This window comes from Pipistrellus kuhlii, unplaced genomic scaffold (assembly GCF_014108245.1).
Source record: "Pipistrellus kuhlii isolate mPipKuh1 unplaced genomic scaffold, mPipKuh1.p scaffold_m20_p_3, whole genome shotgun sequence".
NCBI lineage: Eukaryota > Metazoa > Chordata > Mammalia > Chiroptera > Vespertilionidae > Pipistrellus > Pipistrellus kuhlii.
In genome coordinates this window covers 4,043,482-4,061,588 of record NW_023425529.1, presented here as the reverse complement: position 1 = coordinate 4,061,588, position 18,107 = coordinate 4,043,482, and the positions used below count along the sequence as shown (strand labels likewise).

The 18,107-nt window shown below is 38.4% G+C and overlaps 1 protein-coding gene across 21 annotated transcripts in view; it reads right to left on the bottom strand.

Moving 5' to 3' along the window:
- RBFOX2 (RNA binding fox-1 homolog 2) overlaps positions 1-18,107 on the bottom strand; it is a 246,819-nt gene that overhangs the window by 182,704 nt on the left and 46,008 nt on the right. The window contains exon 1 of one of the 21 annotated variants that reach the window (XM_036458830.2): positions 5,395-5,436. The exons of the other annotated variants lie outside the window; for them this stretch is intronic. Coding sequence (XP_036314723.1) covers positions 5,395-5,436 — 42 coding nt within the window. Of the gene's footprint in view, positions 1-5,394; positions 5,437-18,107 lie in introns of those variants that run through there. 21 annotated transcript variants of the gene reach the window in all.

Genomic DNA, 18,107 nt, shown 5'->3' with positions numbered 1-18,107 from the left:
TTATTCAGCTATAACAAAAACAAAAACAAAAAAGTAACAATATACTGTTATATGCTAAAACAGATAAATCTTGAAAACATTATGCTGAGTGAAAGAAGCCAGATACAAAAGATTACATATTGAACGATTCCCTTTATATATATTCAGGACAGGTAAATTCACAGAGACAGAAAGAGAACTGAGGGTGGTCAGGGGCTTGAGGAAAGGGGGAAGGGAGAATGAGTACTTAAAGTGTATAAGTGGTTCTTTTTGGGGTGATATAATGTTTGGAATTAGGGGTGGTGGCTGCACAACACTGTAAATACTAGTATACTAAATACCATCCAATTGTTCACTTTAAAGAGTTTGATTTTATGTTACGTAAGTTTCTTCTCAATAAAAAAAAAAATTTTAAGCAATGCAATATACCCTATGATGTAACTGAAGAAAACTGAATTTTCCTTATGTCATGTGAATTGGTACTTGTAGCTTGAAATAAAATCATCAGTGACTGCAACAGATATATATTCCCATTTTGTCACACAGAATAGTAAAAAGATAAGTAATCAGAGTAAAGATTTTATAATACTAGTCATTTTTACTGCTTCAACAACATTCTTAAGTGAAACTGGATCTTTTTTTCTTTTTTTTACTGCAAGTATGTGGTGGTGAACAATATAATGACTATTAGTACGATTTGGTGCCACTGTCTTGATTCATGCAAGGGTTTTAGCAGTTTTACCCATCACTGCTTATGCAACATCAGTGCAAAAGCCAACACACTGGAAAAGGCAAATAATATTTTAGTGTTATTATAAAAATGGTTTTGACCTTAAAGAACCCCTAAAAGGGTCTTGAGTACTTTGAGGGGTCCCCTTTAAGAATCACTGTACTGTATTGTACTGGACTACAACAGAATTATTTTAAATAAATAATCAAATATATTGCATTTAGTAAGAGAATGATTTCATGAAACGTGTTTTAGTCACACATATACAAATAAATATTTAACTATATACTAGATTGTCAAATAAAGTGGATCTCTTCTCATAGGTCATAAAAGCTTGCAAAACACTCCTCTAGCCCCTAGCAATTACTCCCTTCTTAAAACTACTATAGCACTTACTGAGTGCTTGAGTTTATTCCACTACAGACTAATTCTAAATATATTATGTATATGCCTACACTTTCTATTTCCAAAGAGGTCATAAGTTCTCAAACTACATCTATGCATCTTTGTATATTCTCTCAATGATACTATTTATATCACAGGTCCTCAAAATAACATCTATATTACATTTCCTCATCTATAATAATAAAAGCGCAATATGCTAATTAGACTGAACAGCCAAACGACCTTCCAGAAGAAGACAGGGCTGCAAGGGCCGAGGCGAGCCGCATCAGATCTCTAGTTAGTGTATTATGAGCCTAAAAAACAATTAGTCTATGGCATACTAAGCCCACAAAAATTCTTAATTTTGACATATCTTGAATTCATGCATAGTGAGGTACGAAGGGGAAAGTATTGTCATTGGTAACACACTGAACTGAGATATGTCCTTGACGTTTACTAGCTCCATAATCATGGAATGTTACTTCATCTCTGAGCATCAAATTCTTCACCTTCTAAATAAGAGCACCACTTACCTCCTTGGGTTGTTACAAGGATTGAGTGAGATAAATACTTACAAAGTGACTTTTACAATACCTGTTCCTTAATGTTCCTTATTCACACAAAACACTTCACCACATATAAACCATAGGCAGATCCAACAATTATAGGATCACAGATTTTGAGGGGATCACAAACATCATCTAATTCTAATCCAGCTCCTTTGCCTGCATTCTCCTCTCCTTCCCCACACTCACACACAGACAGACATTACAGATAAGAAAGTCAAAGGAGCACAAGGTTCTAAATGCCTTTCTCATATCGATAGTTGTAGAGCCAGTGAGGAGCAGAACTGGGTGTCAAACACATCCTCTGATTCATAACAATCCTGCTAAATAGATAATATTGTTATTCCTTTTTGACTGATAAGAGAAACTCAGAGTCAGACTTGCTGATGTTAAGTGACATGTCCACGGTCTCTTAGGCAGCAAATAACACATGGAAACCAGGTGTAACTGCAAGTCTGGGGTTCTCCCAACTATAACTTAGCTATCCAAGAATACAAAATTCACTTTGAATTATCATTGATAATTATCTGCATTTAGATCTGAATAAAATAACTAACCCTACAATTCCCTACTGGCTATAACTGCAATCCTCTCACCTAAACTCTCTGCCATCTATTTCTGATGTCTCCACAGCAAGTCTTTGAACTTGTTTTTACTGTATTAATTGCCTGGTCAGAAAAAAAAAAAAAAAGTAATGCTAATTACTTAATAATTCAATGATTTCCTGAAAATGCTATGCTAATCCTTGCTTGGAACTAGTCTAAAAGACTTCAAATAAAACTATCTGAATTAATGTTTTTTTTTCCCCCCTAATATCCATTTTTTAAAAACACAAGCTTAATTGTCTTAAACATATGGTCAACAATTATGAATTCAAATCACAGCCACCTCCATCAGATCTCATCATACCTTGATTCCTATGCCAGCTCAACTATTCAACTCCTATATTCTTCTTCCAGAATAGTAGTCTCCATTAAGTAAAAGGCACTTGGTAGAAAAATATAGCTAAGAAAACTATATACTAGTAAACGGTTCTATGTAGACCAACTAGATGCTCAAGATAGCTGGGAGAAGGAAAAGAGGCAAGATGGTGGCCCTTTCAGAGTGGAGAGTACTACTATACAGATTCTCATTTAACGGTTGAAGGAAGGATGAAAGGGAAGGGAGGATGTACATATACAGAGATTACAATGTGCTAGAAACACATTATTTCATGGACTAGGTCAGTAATCGGCAAACTCAACAGAGCCAAATATCAACAGTACAACAATTGAAATTTCTTTTGAGAGCCAAATTTTTTAAACTTAAACTATATTGTTTTTAACTACATTGTTATTAACTTATTAAAGTAGTCCTAAACTGGCCTTTGCTAAAAACACAAGGGGCTCACGAGCCGCAGTTTGCTGACCACTGGTCTAGGTAATACTTCCATTGTCAGGTAAGAAGACAGACTCAGAGAGGTGAAATGACTGAATCAAGGTCACACAGCTAGTAAGTGGTCAAGCCAGAGACACAGTTTTAGCTCTGCTCTTTCAATTCTAAGGTACACAGTGACTTAGTCCAGAGAAGCATTTCCCCTAGGCCAAGCAACAGGGAAGGCAAGTGAGGATATGCTCATCTACACACTGGGTTGGCCAGACTGTTTCCCACCCACCATGGGAACAACTGAGAGAGAATTCATCTTTAACCTGTAGTTACTGCCCAGTTACTCCACTGCCAGAAGAAAAGCAGTCTCTTACATTTTAACATGCATACAAGTCACTCTAGGGTATCTTGTTTAAAATGCAGTGAGTTTGGGGCAGCACCTAAGATTCTGCACAGGAGATGAGGAAGCTTCCAGTACTTGGGCCATACTCAACACAGATTATACTCAGTGTTTCCCAAACCTGGTTGATCATCAGAATCATTTAAAAACTATAGATTCCTGAGCCCCTCCCTCTAAGACATTTAGTGGTGTCTGGGACCTTCTATCTCATAATTTTGTAATTCAAGGAAATGTGTAATTATTAATGAGAATAACCAAAGCAAGCACTGACTAAGAGCATACCAAATGTCTAAGTGCTTCCCACATTAACCTACATCCCCTCCCACCACACTATACAGCTGGTACTTACAGCACCATCATTCCTATTTTACAGATGAGGAAGCCAACACACCAAAGGCCAGTTACTTGTCCAAGGTCAGTCGGCAAGTAACAGAACAGGGGTCCTGAGTTGAGCCAATCTAATTCAAGGTGTCTGTGCTCCCAAGCACACCACATAAAGCTGCTTCCCAGCTTATCCAATGGTAACGTCACTGATTTTAACAGACACTCTTGAACAAACATATCCAAATGGGTCACCTCAGAAGATGTCGCCCTGGGAAGGCTCTGTTCTTATTTCTCAGATGCTGTCATCATTCCAAACATTGCCACTGCTAAATTAAACTATCTATGAGTGCTTGATCTGAAAATAAAAATGCCTTCAAAATCTAAACCTATCTATGACTTTAGATACCTTTAACTGGGATAAAAAGCTCATCATTTGAGCACAGATTTGATTTTTGACAACCCAAAATCAGAAACCCAATTCAAAGAAACCTAGTGTCTGATCAAGTTAGGTATCTATAATAATAAAAGCATAATATGCTAATTAGACCAGAAAGCCAAACAACCTTACAGACAAAACAGGAGCTGCGAGGGCCAAGCCCCTTGCATGAATTCCGCGCATTAGGCCTCTAGTTTTTAAATAGAACACTCAGTGATGCACAACTGGTGGGGCTCAGTGGTTGAACACCAACCTATGGACCTTGGAGGTCATGGTTTGATTCCCAGTCAGGGCTTATGCCCAGGTCGTGGGTTCAGTCCCCTATATGGGGTGTACAGAAAGCAGTCATCAATGATTCTTTCTCACCATTGATGTTTCTAGCTCGCTCTCCTACTCCCTTCCTCTCTGAAATAAATACACACACACACACACAAACACACACTCACATACAATTCAGTGGGTACTAAAAATGTTTTCCTCATCACTGAAGCTGGTTCCAGTGAGAAGTCTTATGCTTTGTGCAATGGCTGCATCACCAGAGTCAAAGTGTCTATTTTGAAGGACAGCACTCATTTTGGGGCACAGAACTATTATGTAAGTTTAAAAAAAAATTCAACCTCTTAGTCATTCTAAAAGAACCATATTTGCCTTCACTATCAGTATAAACACACATGCATATGTTCAGAATGACAATCTTGAAGCATGCAGCTTTCCTTTCTGCCGCAAAAGGAAATGCTTTGATTTTCTTTCAGGTTTTTCTAATAAAAGTCTATTTCATTTATATACATCCACCCATAGAAAAATAAAAATTATAATCAGGTGTTAATGAAGCATTTAACTGCATGCAGCACCATAAAAGGCATCACACAAAGGCAACTATATATCCAAAATGTATGCAAAAACACCCTCACACCGGATAAAGACACACACAAATACTACAGGGAGAATAACTATAAGAAGGTATTATATTCTATATCTAGATTAGCTCTTTTGTTAAATGAATGCATCCTTTTTCAACAAAGAAAGCATTCTGCAAATTCAGAATGATTTACAGATTTTAAAAAAAGCAGGCATTAATGCAGATCAGCACAATTCCACACAACCAACCTCTCTGCTTGAACTGGACTCTCCACACCTTACTGAAGCCACAAATTCCCCTGCACAAACTCCCACTCCACCACCCCCCACGCACACCCAACTCCCCACCAACCTCACAGGGGTTCCTGGGCTGGTCCATGGAATCTGATGACATCACTCTCTCTTCCTTCCTGGAATTCTAAACCCTGCTGCTCTCCCCTTGCACACAGCTACCATCTCCATGGCAACCTCACCTCCTCCTGCTTCCCTATTGGCTTCATAGAACAGGATACACAAAAAGGTTTTCCGTTTCCCCATTACCACCCGCCCCCAAAAATGATGCTTTCAACAGGAACCTGAGCTAAATTTAGCTACCTGGGATTCAGAGTCCTATGACTAAGAAAAAGAGAAATGTGCTCCTTCTTACGTTCCATCCTCCTCTCAATCCCACCCCAAAGTGGCTGCTTCACCTCCTCCTCTCTGGCCCCCAACCCAAAAGCAAGTGGCAATATTTGCTGAGTGTCAAAAACAGCTGGATTACCCCCCATAGAGGTCTGGCACACACGAAATTCTCACACCCACCTCTCCTCCCAAGAAGAAAGAAAAAAAGAGAACAAAAATAAAAGTATGCACCAGTCAAAAACAGTTCCTGTGCTAAGCATCAATCTTCTGCTGCTTCCTTCCATCCCAAGCTAAGGACTGGGAACTCCATGCCTAAAGGCGCAACAGATTCTAACCCTTAAAAGACCAGATTCGCTTGTTATTTGCTTGATATTATTTCTCCCACCAGAGGAAAAGAAGGAGGCGGCAAAAGGGAACTGAGGTATAAAGACAGCATACTTCAGTGACCAAACACTCTAAGCCTAGAACCACAAATCCTGGGACTGATTTTCCATTCCAGGGACTGACCCGCTATGTAATTAAAGCAACTTCTCACATACCTCATCTAAAAAGCAGCTTCCACTCAGTATAAGAAGTACTGACAAATTAATATAAAGTAGTTTAAGTCCCTGGGCTAAAGGGATTAAATAAATAAACTGACATCATTAGGAGTGAAATTTCTGTGAATATTAACAGAAATTAATAACCCTCAAAGGGAGAACATGAACATCTAGAAAATTATCCTTTCATAAGCAGAGATATACTCTAAAATATGCACAATTTCTTGAACCACAGACAATTCCTTAAAAGGTATCTACTTCTAGTAAATCCAGCTATACTCACCTCATATACCATCCAATTTTTGACTAGTATTCAATTTTGGAGTTAGCCCTATTTTCTCTTTGCTTAGTCCTAAATCTAATTTGGCATTGCTACTCACTCTCCCTGAATGATGACTGAATATGAACCAGAACCTGATTATCCAGCTCGGCTGTCCACTTCCCATTCTAGAGAAGGAATTTTTTCGCAGAACCATATGTGATAGCTGAACGCTGAATCAATCCAGTGGCTATGTCCTATATGATTCTAAAGGACAAAGCGTTAATTGTAACCAAGTAGGAAAGGCTCCAAGGAGGTCAGAGCCTTGTAATGTGAAAGGGAGTGGATTAAAATAAGACACACCTGGGAAAACTGTATTTTTGGTTTGCAGGGCAAAGACTCAACTCAGGGCACCAACTCCCCAGTGAAAAACATAGACATGAAAGGAAAATGACTTAGTATAATAATAATAATAAAGTCATTTACCCCAAACAGAACTTAAACAATTTGAAACATTTAGCAAAGGCAAAATGTCCTACTAGTTAACCCTCAGGCATCCAGAATAAGTTTCACAACTGCTGTGGAAAACAGCAAAGGATGCAGCAGTTGTAATAAACGGATGGAACATTCTAGGGGGAAGGAAGGGAGGAAGGAACTCAGTCCGATTAGCCCATCTCTGAGATACGTTCTTTTATCTCACCCCTGTGGACTCCTAACAAGGCATTTCTTGCGTGAAATCTTTCCTGTGTACAACACTAGCCAGACAGCTTCACAGGCTATGATGAGCACTCTGCTGAAAACCCTGCCTAACACTCTTAAAAACGGAGAGAAGACCTCACTCTGCAATGGGAAGGCTGAAGCACAGTTTCCAAGATTGCCCATCACATCACTTACTGAGCTTGACTTCTGTTGGTGTCATTTTGAAATCTATCAACAATGGTCGGGACTAAATGGACTGCTGCAAATAAAGCTCTATTTATCCACTCCTTTCATTCAAGCATGTATTGTGTGCATTTATTAAGTGCCACTGGGTTGTTACTTCTCAAAAATAAAACCAAAAACTGCAAGCTGTGTATATTCTTACCTCACTTTACAAAGAAACTAGAGTTCCAGAGATGTCAATGTGACCAAGGTTATATAACTCATTTTATATTTTAAAAGCTGAGATTCTAACTCAGATCTGCTCTGTCTCCTAACTCAGTGCTTTTTCTACTTGGCCTACCATTTACAGACTGTTGGGATTGGGAAAAATTATTTATAAATCATTTTGCATCTGTGTTTTCTACATAATCAATAAACACAAGTTGATTGACATCAAGGTCAAAATCTTACTTTTTAAATATTACTAACAACATTAAATCCTAAGGCACTCAATACTTATTAATTATTCTAGTCCTAGCAGTCTGAACAAATGGAAATGATTCTAGTCAGATCTTTTTAAATTAAAACTGGCTTGAGAAATTACAAGCTGAAGTGAAATGACAAAACTTCAGATAACATATTTTGGAATTTAATTTTATAATATTTGAGATGAACAAAATTATCATTGTCATAATGCCTACACTGACCCAGTCATAATGTCCTAATGCCTACACTGTCTCATCTGCTGATTTTAATCCACAAACCCTAGTACAGTCAGGATCTATACACAACATTTTTGATTTCTAAATTCTGCATACAGAACCAGAGCATCTCAAAGTATTTCTCGAGGGATTCCACTAAAATTAAATCAGCTGATTAGAGGACAATGCTAAAGAGGCCAAGGTCACGTGTCTGATACCTATATGAACCAGTTAGCATCGCTCTCTCCTACTGCCACAATATGTATCCTGCTGCAAAATTACACGCTAGTTTTACTGAAAAATTAATGAGAAGTATCACTTAAAAAACCCTTTAAACATGTATACTGAAGTCAAATACTATAAATGGCTCTTATTCTTTAAAAAATTATTGTCTTTCAAAAAATACACCTATCATTCATTCTTTCAGTGTTGAATGAAAACCTATGATACGCCAGTGGATAGTTTCAAAAGGCTAACACTGGAGGACAAACACACTTATGTATGATATATGATTCAGCAGAGGTGTGTGTTGTGTATAGGTCCAGTGAAGGTACACAAAAGGGAACGGCTAACGCTAGCAGGTATCATGGAGAGCGAGCTCTGGGAGTTCACTTAGGTAAAGGAGGCAGGAAAGGGACTTCTCAAGAGAGAGAACGAACAGGTACAAAGGTGCGCTTATCAGACAACATAAGAAACTGAAGAGAAATTTCAAGTATTTCACTGAGGCCAGGTTGAGAATTGAAAGACATGACCAGCTGAGAGAAGGCAAACATCTTTTAGATTTTTCTACTTCAACAAGGTTAAGTTTTCCTAAAATACCTTACTGTGAATTAGATTTCCACAGAGTAAGAGGAAAAAATATTAATACCATGACTTTCAACATTATGGAAATGTTTTAAAATAAGTTGATATATTTATAAAATAGAATATTTCACAATAATAACAATGAATGAGCTATTGCTATACTCAACAAATGCTGTGCACTGGGCTTCTAGTGGTGTACATAATAGAATATTATTCAGCCATAAAAATGAAGGAAATCCTGTCATTTTCAGCAATATGGGTGGACCATGAAAGCATTATGCTAAGTAAATAAGTCAGACAGAGAACAACAAATACCATTAAGATTTCACTTACATGTAGAATCTAAAAAAAATAAGTAATAAATTCATAGATACAGAGAACAGATTGGCGGTTGCCAGAGGAAGGGTGTGGAAGAAAAGGGTGAAGGGGGTCAAAAGGTACAATTTTCCAGTTATAAAATAAATAACAGATGGAGATATAATACAGAACATGTTGACTCCAGTTAATAATACTATATTGTATTAAAAATTACCAAGAAAGTAGATCTTAAAAGTTCTCATCACAAGAAAAATTCTGTAACTATGTGAGGTGGTGGATGTTAACAGACATATTACTGTGATCATTTCACAATATATACATATGTTGAATCATTATCCCTGATACTACTATAGTTATATATTAATATATATCAATTTTTTAATAATAAAGGTCAAAATGAGATACATTCTTCTGAAAATGAAGCCTTTAGTGGCTGAGAATCCTTAATTAAGAGGTTATTCTGTCTGTAGAACAAAATCCAAGTTTGCTGCCTTGTGAAATATAATGGAAGTTTCTTTATTTTATTTAGAGAATGTGTTGAATACCTGAAAAGCAAATTAATCTATAATAATGAAGGCGTAAAGCTTCCAGATGCTAGTTCAAGTAAAGGTTTATCATGAAGATATTCTCATCTGGAAACTTTAATGACATATCATTTAAAATGCATTATTGTTACTATTCCCAGGCACATCATGTATGTATATACAAAAAATACAGATGAAGTTTTCTTCCACCGCACAGATCAACAAACTCAATCTGTGAGTTGAGTGAGATCACACTAAAGTAATTAAATGCCTCTTATGAGCCCAGGACTGTATTAGGTGCTACAAGAGATAAAGGGAATATGTAAGAGGCGATTCCTGATCTAAGTAAGTATTAACCTCATCTCACAGTATGACACAAATATTAGTTGTGTCTAGTGTTGAAGTAAAACTCACTGATGATTTTAATATTAGAGCTCAAAAACTCACTGATGGTTTTTTAATAGTATCAGAGCTTTCCAAGCAAATGTCTACTTCAATAAGGAACAGTAGGACAATAGCATTACTTTATTACTGCTACTGCTTCTTCAACACACACATCTAAAAACCATACCATTGCCGAAACTGGTTTGGCTCAGTGAATAGAGCATCAGCCTGCAGACTGAAAGGTCCCAGGTTCTATTCAGGTCAAGGGCATGTACCTTGGTTGCGGACACATCCCCAGTAGGGGGTGTGCAGGAGGCAGCTGATGGATGTTTCTCTCATCGATGTTTCTAACTCTCTATCCCTCTCTCTTCCTCTCTGTAAAAAATCAATAAAATATTTTTTTAAATGAAAATAAATAAATAATAAAAACCATACCATTTACCAATTTTCATAAGAGTAGATCAAAGATTTATAACTACAAATCAGTATTATAGTCCCAACAACCTAAAAGAAGTAGCTAAATCTAAAAAGTATGTAATTTTTCCCAGAAGAGAAAAATATTTATGTACACACGCTCTCTCACACACACAACCCTACATGTTCTCCCAAGTTTTCCAATTTTTTTGCCCACAATTACTTATCCTGTTCTTCCTGGTATTGAGGAGAAAGGTTACCTAAAGAAAAGAAAAGCTTAAGAAAGTCTCTGTGAGTTAAGGATAAAATATATACATGACCCCTTTATAAAAGATAAACTTAGGGAAGGTCAATTCTAGGATGAGAAGTTGTAAGGCGTTGAATGAAAAAACAGGGAGTTTTTAAACCAATGAGTTTTCTTTGTTTTCCTATTTAGTAATAAGCCTCAAACTAGAATTGTTCTACTCTTTCAAACATGTAGAACAGGAGGGGAAAGAACAAGTTTGCTATTTCTAGAGGTCAAGGTGGATCAGATGCTTCATAGCCTGGGCTTCTAGCCTTAAGCACATTTTCTAAAATAAAGCAAGAATCCATTAGTAGATCTTAAGGAATGCCCTCAAACAAGGGGAGTTTACAAATTTGCTGCTTTTTTGTTTTTTGTTTTTATTTTTGTTTTGTTTTTTATGGGTGGTGGTGGTGGTTGTAGTGGTGGTGGTGGTGTGTGTGTGTGCGCGTGTTAATATATATTTTTATTGATTTCAGAGAAGAAGGAAGAGGGAGAGAGAGATAGAAACATCAATGATGAGAGAGAATCATCGATAGGCTGCCTCCTGCACACCCTCCACTGGGGATCAAGCATGTGCCCTTGACTGGAATCAAACCCAAGACCCTTGACTGGAATCAAACCCAGGATCCTTCAGTCTGCAGACCAATGCTCTATCCACTGAGCCAAACCAGCTAGGGCACTACCTTGTTATAAGGAGAGAAAAAAAGAAGCCTATGAAATTAAAACTCTTTAATCAGGGAAAGTTTCAAACTCAGTACACTGACCTAAAGTAATAGGCAATGGCATGACCAGTGAAAAATTAAGCTCTTCAACAGGAATCATAATTTCCATGGTATTCATTCATTCAACAAACTTTGATGATCTTATACACCTCTCACAGTCTAGGCACTATACACACAGTGTGAAGAAGAAGAAAAAAAGACACAGTACCTGCCCTAATGAAGTTCAGTCCAATTGGAGAAAAGACATTACTCCAAATAAGTAAGAAATATTTAGTTACAAATCCATGATAAGTAATTAAAAAAATGGAGATAAATGTACGTTAGGTTAAAAAAGACCTCCTTAGCAAGATAACATATAAGCTAATGGGGAACAATGAATGAAAGAAATCTTCAGAGTGATCATAACCAAAGATGTCTGGTTGATTCACTCCTACCAATTCCAACTAATTCCTTTCAAGGTCTGCTATTGTCTCCATCCTCCAACTATCTCTACATTCTGAGTATTGTCTCTGCTCAAGCAAATCAAGATTCCATGGTAGGGTCTGCTTCAACTAGGAACTGCAATTGGGTGCCTCTCATGGTATGGCATTTAATAGTGTTTGTTTAGTGTGCAGTCCAAAGACAGCAGAGAGCTGTTAAGGTTAGCAATGTCTCAACAACTCCAAATACAACCTCCTTAGATGAGCAAATGTTTGCCTGCCTCTAAATCAGAACCTCTGCCTTCCTGCCCTTCAAAAGCAGCTTTTGTGCAACTGTATGTGAATCTACAATTATCTCAATAAAAATGTCAACTGAAAAAGCAGCTTTTGGCCGAAACCGGTTTGGCTCAGTGGTAGAGCATCGGCCTGCGAACTGAAAGATCCCAGGTTCGATTCCGGTCAAGGGCATGTACCTTGGTTGTGGGCACATTCCCAGTCGGGGGTGGGCAAGAGGCAGCTGGTCGATGTTTCTCTCTCATCATCGACGTTTCTAACTCTCTATCCCTCTCAATTCCTCTCTGTGTAAAATCAATAAAAAATATATATTAAAAAAAAAAAAAGAAAGAAAAGAAAAAGCAGCTTTTGGCCCGGCCAGCATAACTCAGTAGTTGAGCGTCGTCAACCTATGAACCAGGAGGTCACAGTTTGATTCCCAGTCAGGGCACATACCTGGATTTTGGGCTCAATCTCCAATTCTCTCTCATCATTGATGTTTCTCTCCCCCTCCCCCTTTCTCTCTGAAATCAATTTAAAAACAAAAAAAAATTTTTTTTAAGTAGTTTTTGCAGCCCTAGCTGGGTGGTTCAAGTTGGTTGGAACATCATCTTGCACACTAAAAGGTTGACGGTTCAATTCCCAGTCAGAGCACATACCAAAATTGCAGGTTTAGTCCTGGTCAGGGCATGTATAGGAGGCATCCAACCAATGTTTCTCTCTCACATTAATGCTTTTCTCTTTCTCTCCCTTCTTTCTTTAAAAAAAAAAAAAAAAAAAAAAAATCAGTAAAAACATTTCCTCAGGTGAGGATTTTTTAAAAGTAGCTTTTGCAGCCTCAAAGCCTTCCTATAAATAGTAACTAAATGGTTCACCTTGTTCTACTGTCCAGCATCAGCTTTTTATGTATCAGAGGCATGAAGTTAGCACATCTAAACTGAGAAGAGGATGACAATAAAAATAAGTTTAGGCCCTGGCCAGGTAGTTCATTTAGTTAGAGCATCACCCCTATACACCAAGGTTGCAGGTTTGATCACCAGGCAAGGCACAATGAACACCTAAATAAAGTGGAACAGCAAACTGATGTTTCTCTCTTTGTCTCTAAAATCAATCAATAAAATAATAATATGAAGTTTTAAATGTTCTTTAAATAAACTTTTAATCACTACATTCCCCTTAGAAAAGAACTTCTCCTAAAAAGAGTTTAGGACATACAATTCAGAGTGTGGAGGAATATATACCACCTTTGTGTCCAGAACATAAGGGACTGAACCTGTCTCTCGAACGCTTACCAGCTGTGTGACACTGAGTAAGTGCATTTCCTCATCTGCAAATGGAAGTAAGGCCGCTTCATATTAAATGAGATAGCAAGTCTGAAACTTAGCAAATAATAACCACTATAAAAAAACAAAGCAGGCAAACACACACACACACACACACACACACACACACACACACACGCACCTTAGCTGCCTTCTCTTCTTTACACTAAAGGATGATCTTAAAAAATTAAGGTGAGGGAGATGGGAGAAGGTAAAGGGGGGCTTGGAGTGGTGAACACACAATACAATGTACAAATGATTTATTACAGAATTGTATCCTGAAACCTACATAATTTTATTAACCAATGTCACCCCAACAAATTCAATAATTAATTAATAAATGTAAGAAAGAAGATCCTACAGGTAAATTGAGAACATTATCACAAGCAGCTGATAGTTAAAAATATCAGGTAACCCTGGCCAGTGTTGCTCACTGGCTAGAATGTTAGCATGTGCACCTAAGGGTCACGGGTTCGATTCTTGGTCAAGGGTACATATCTGGGTTGCAGGTTCAATACTGGCCCCAGACCTGGAGGCAACCAATCAATGTGTCTCTCTCACGTCTATTTTTCTTTCCAAATACTCTGACCCATTCATTATTCCCACTAACATCAAAATATCATAGAAATTCAAATATTTCCATTTCCAAGTTATATTTCCCAGACAATCTCGTTACCTAGAAACAGCACAAAAGTTTTTCATCAAACAACATAGTTCACAATTGACTCAAGAAATATGTGATCATCAGGGATAAAAGGGACATCAAAAGTAGACAGGTCAGGAAAGCAAACCAATGATGCTGAGAACTTTATAACCATATAGTATATTTCTACATAGTCTATCCTAATAAATTCACATTTGTGCAACAACATGAATACCTGAATAGATCAGAATGAAAGTACAAAGACCCAGATGAATCCAGGACTGCAGAGTTTCTGAAATTATCAGCTAGCTCAAGAAGACTGAGATATGAATACCAGGTATTCCCTTAGTTTAACAGGTAGCTGTTTAAAATCAAGTTATACATAAAATATATCCCTAGGAGTCTGGAAGGCCCATAAGAACGACTCCTTGTCCCTGCAATTGAGCCTCACCACGACATCCTCTTGTAACCTTAGCAGATAGGGTGCAGTAGTTGAGAAGTGGGCCAAGTTCAAGCGGACATCAGAGCACAGAAGGTATGCTCCCTTGGCAACAGTACTACATGGAATCTGATTGCAAAACGCCCTGCTACCTCTACTGAGTTTAAAGTCACTGTCAAACTTGCCCTTTGACACAAAGCCAGAAAGAGCCAGTGAGAGTCAGTTTATAATGTAAACACATCATCCCCATGCAACATTCTGAACACTTTGGAAAGGGTGCCAGGATTGAAAAATTAAAAAAGTGGCTCGGTTTTCCCAGTTGGCTTCACATTTTCATGTTCCTAATACCGACTTCCAACAAGCATCTGCCACGTTCAGGGGGGGAAAAAAAGCCTTTCAGCATGTGCCTTTAATTTAGGCACTCCTCCCTCCTCTTCCTTCCTCCCCCCTCCTCCTCCCGGCTCCCACTCTTACAAGGACTAGGGAAGTATACACATATATTTGTATTCACATTCATACTTGTTTTTTAGTGTTCCCTGAATACAAATGGAGAAGAGATTAGAGAGGAAAGGAGACTAAAATGGGGAGGGAAACTGGACAGTCACAGAATGAGGCCCAGAGAAGACGAGAGATGGCTGCGCGTTCGTTCTCGTTCTCTCTCTCTCCCTCTCTCTCTCTCTCTCTCTCTCTCTCTCTCTCTCTCTCTCTCTCTCTCTCTCTCTCTCTCTCTCTTTCTGGAGCCTCGGCAGTGAGGGCTGTTTCTGATTAAGTGAGTACAATGGCAGGGCTGTGCAGGAAGTGCTCAGGGGCCCTCGGGCAGCCCCATCCCAAACACACTGGAAACCTCTGTACTGTAGCAGGCCCATCTGGAATCAGTTAGGACCAGGCTCCTAGCAGGCCTTTCCTTTAAGGGGCAAATAAAAAACCTAAAAGCACTAGGCTGAGCTTTCCGGCTTTCCCCCTTCTCATCCTTCTCCGTAAATCACCCTTCAGAGCACATTTCTCCATCTCCCGTTCTAGGGTCACCACAAACAAAAGAGTCACATTAAGAACATGAAGCATTCAGAAAGCTAGCTTCCGGGCCCAGAAAACCCTAGAAAATTACAGTATCCATGCAACTAAAATCCCTTTTACACAGTTTTGGGATGTCTTAAGTGTTATTTTTAGAAATCTGAAGTGGCCTACTTTGTTATTTAAGCATTTTCATGAAGCATATCCTTCATGGAACTTTTTTCACTTTGTTCTGTCTTCCAAATCATGCAAAAAAGCAGAAAAAGAGGCCCTTTGGAATAGTTTTCCTAGTATTCAAAAGGAAAAATCTTTTCCACTCATATTCCTCAGTTAAATTGCCAATAATCGTTTCTGCAGAAAATACATTTTTACTGATGCTTTCTATACAATAAAATAAAATGAAATGAAATGAAATAAAATAAAATAAAATAAAATAAAATAAAATAAAATAAAATAAAAACACAGAACTTCCCTGGTAGCATGGTAAATACCTAGAACTAAGACTCCGGAAACCTGGAGAATAGCCTTGATGGTGCTTAATGAGCCATGTGGCTAGGAATAAACTACTTCATCTTTCTGAGTCTGGTTTGTGTGTGTTTTTTTAATGCATAGAATGTGGGGATGAGACAGAGTCTCTAAGATTATTCCCAGCACCACTACCCCTGCAACTTCTACACACCTCAAATGAGTACATACACAATTCGCCTCCACCTTCACCTAAGAATCACCATTTTAAGGCCGTTTTCTTATTGACCCCAAAGACGGTACAGAAAGGAGTTAGGTATATGGGGGAAGAATGGGCAAAGCCTAGCAGCCAGTCTGACTCTTCTGTAAGCCATGTTCCCTGTCTTCATGCTGCTTAGGGATAGTATAGCCAAGGCAGTGGTAAAACGTTCAAAGAAAGTGCCAAGCTAGTCATCTGGGCCTGTCACGTGATCACAGAAGCACAGCACAAAGACCTAGAGAATTTAATTCACAGATAAACTACTGAAATATAACTCTGTTCTTTGTGCTAAGTTTAGAAGCTTCTAACTTAATTGATCTCAATAAATTCTGATTGAATCTACTAAGAAGGCCAGAATCTCTGAAGAATACAAAAAAAGAATCAGAAACTGCCCTCTCCTCAATAAGTTTATAATCTACAGGAGACACAGAGATGTTCAAGTGCAATTTTAGTTCAAGAATTGATAACAATGAGGTAATTATAAAGTACTGTGAAGTCCCCTGACTGCTGCTCCCTCCAAAGCCTTCCTAGAGGGCCATTCTTTTTTAGAGCTCTTTCTCGTATCTTCTCCCTTTGGCCAAACTGTTAGGGTTCAATAAGTCTGGAAATTATGTTTCACCAGGCAATTTAAAGGCTGGTATTGTAAACTCTCAAAACTAATCACATGATACAATAAGTGTTAAATAAGCAGTTTATAACCAGAGAGAGAGGTGCAGACCTACATAAACATCCCCAATCCATAGCTGTCCTGGTGCAGGAGCACTTGAACACTATAACAACAGTTATGCCTAATGCAAGCGGGAACCAACTCTTGACCCTGAGGGCCAGCTGGTGTGGCTCAGTGTTTGAGCATCAATCCATGAAGCAGAAAGTCAAGGTTCGATTCTTAGTCACAACACATGCCCAGTTGCAGGCTTGATCCTCAGTAGGGAGTGTGCAGGCAGCAGGGGATCAATGATTCTCTCTCATCTATAACGTTTCTCTCTATCCCTCTCCTTTCCTCTCTCTGAAATCAATAAAAATTTATTACAAAAAAAAAATCAATTGGGGGCCAAAGTAGCTCAGTTGATTAGGGCATCATCCTCATATGCCAAAGTTGGGGTCCAATCCCCAGTCAGGGCACATAAGAGAATCAACCAATAAATAACTAAATAAGTGAAACAACAAAATTCAACGTTTCACTCTCTCTAAAAATCAATAAATTTATTTTTTTAAGTCTTACAAAAAAAAAAAAAAAAAGAACCAGTTAAGCAAGTAAAAGACTTGCTGATTAGAACCATATTAGAACTGTCATAAGTGTGCTGCCTTGCCCTCAGCCTCAACCAGAATGTCAGGAATTAGAGGCCACTAGTAGGGTTTGGAGCTAGAGGTAAGTACCACAAAACACCTGCCTTTATCACAGGTCTGTGATCAATGTTTCCCTCATAAGGAAAATGCTCAAACAAGGATCTAGTTCTGGAAAGGCCTGTTTTGTCATTTTGCCATTTCTTATCTAAAGGAAGAGAAAAAATAATCCTATGAAACTGACATGTCTTTTCTCAATCTCCAATTCTAGGTAACCTGAAGGCTGAGTGAGCTTCTTTTCCCGGGCCACTGTACAGATATTCCATTCTGGGTAAGCTCCCTAAAAACATCTTCCCTTCGGTGAGTTAAATGCCCCCCAACCAACCCCGCCCCCAAACCGCCAGCAAGACTTCAAACTGTGAGAGAGAAGCAACAATCTATGACACAGGGCTCCAGACACCGCAGGGTCACATTTCCCCTGGGACGGGGAAAGCTGAACTGTGGGAGGCGCACCGAG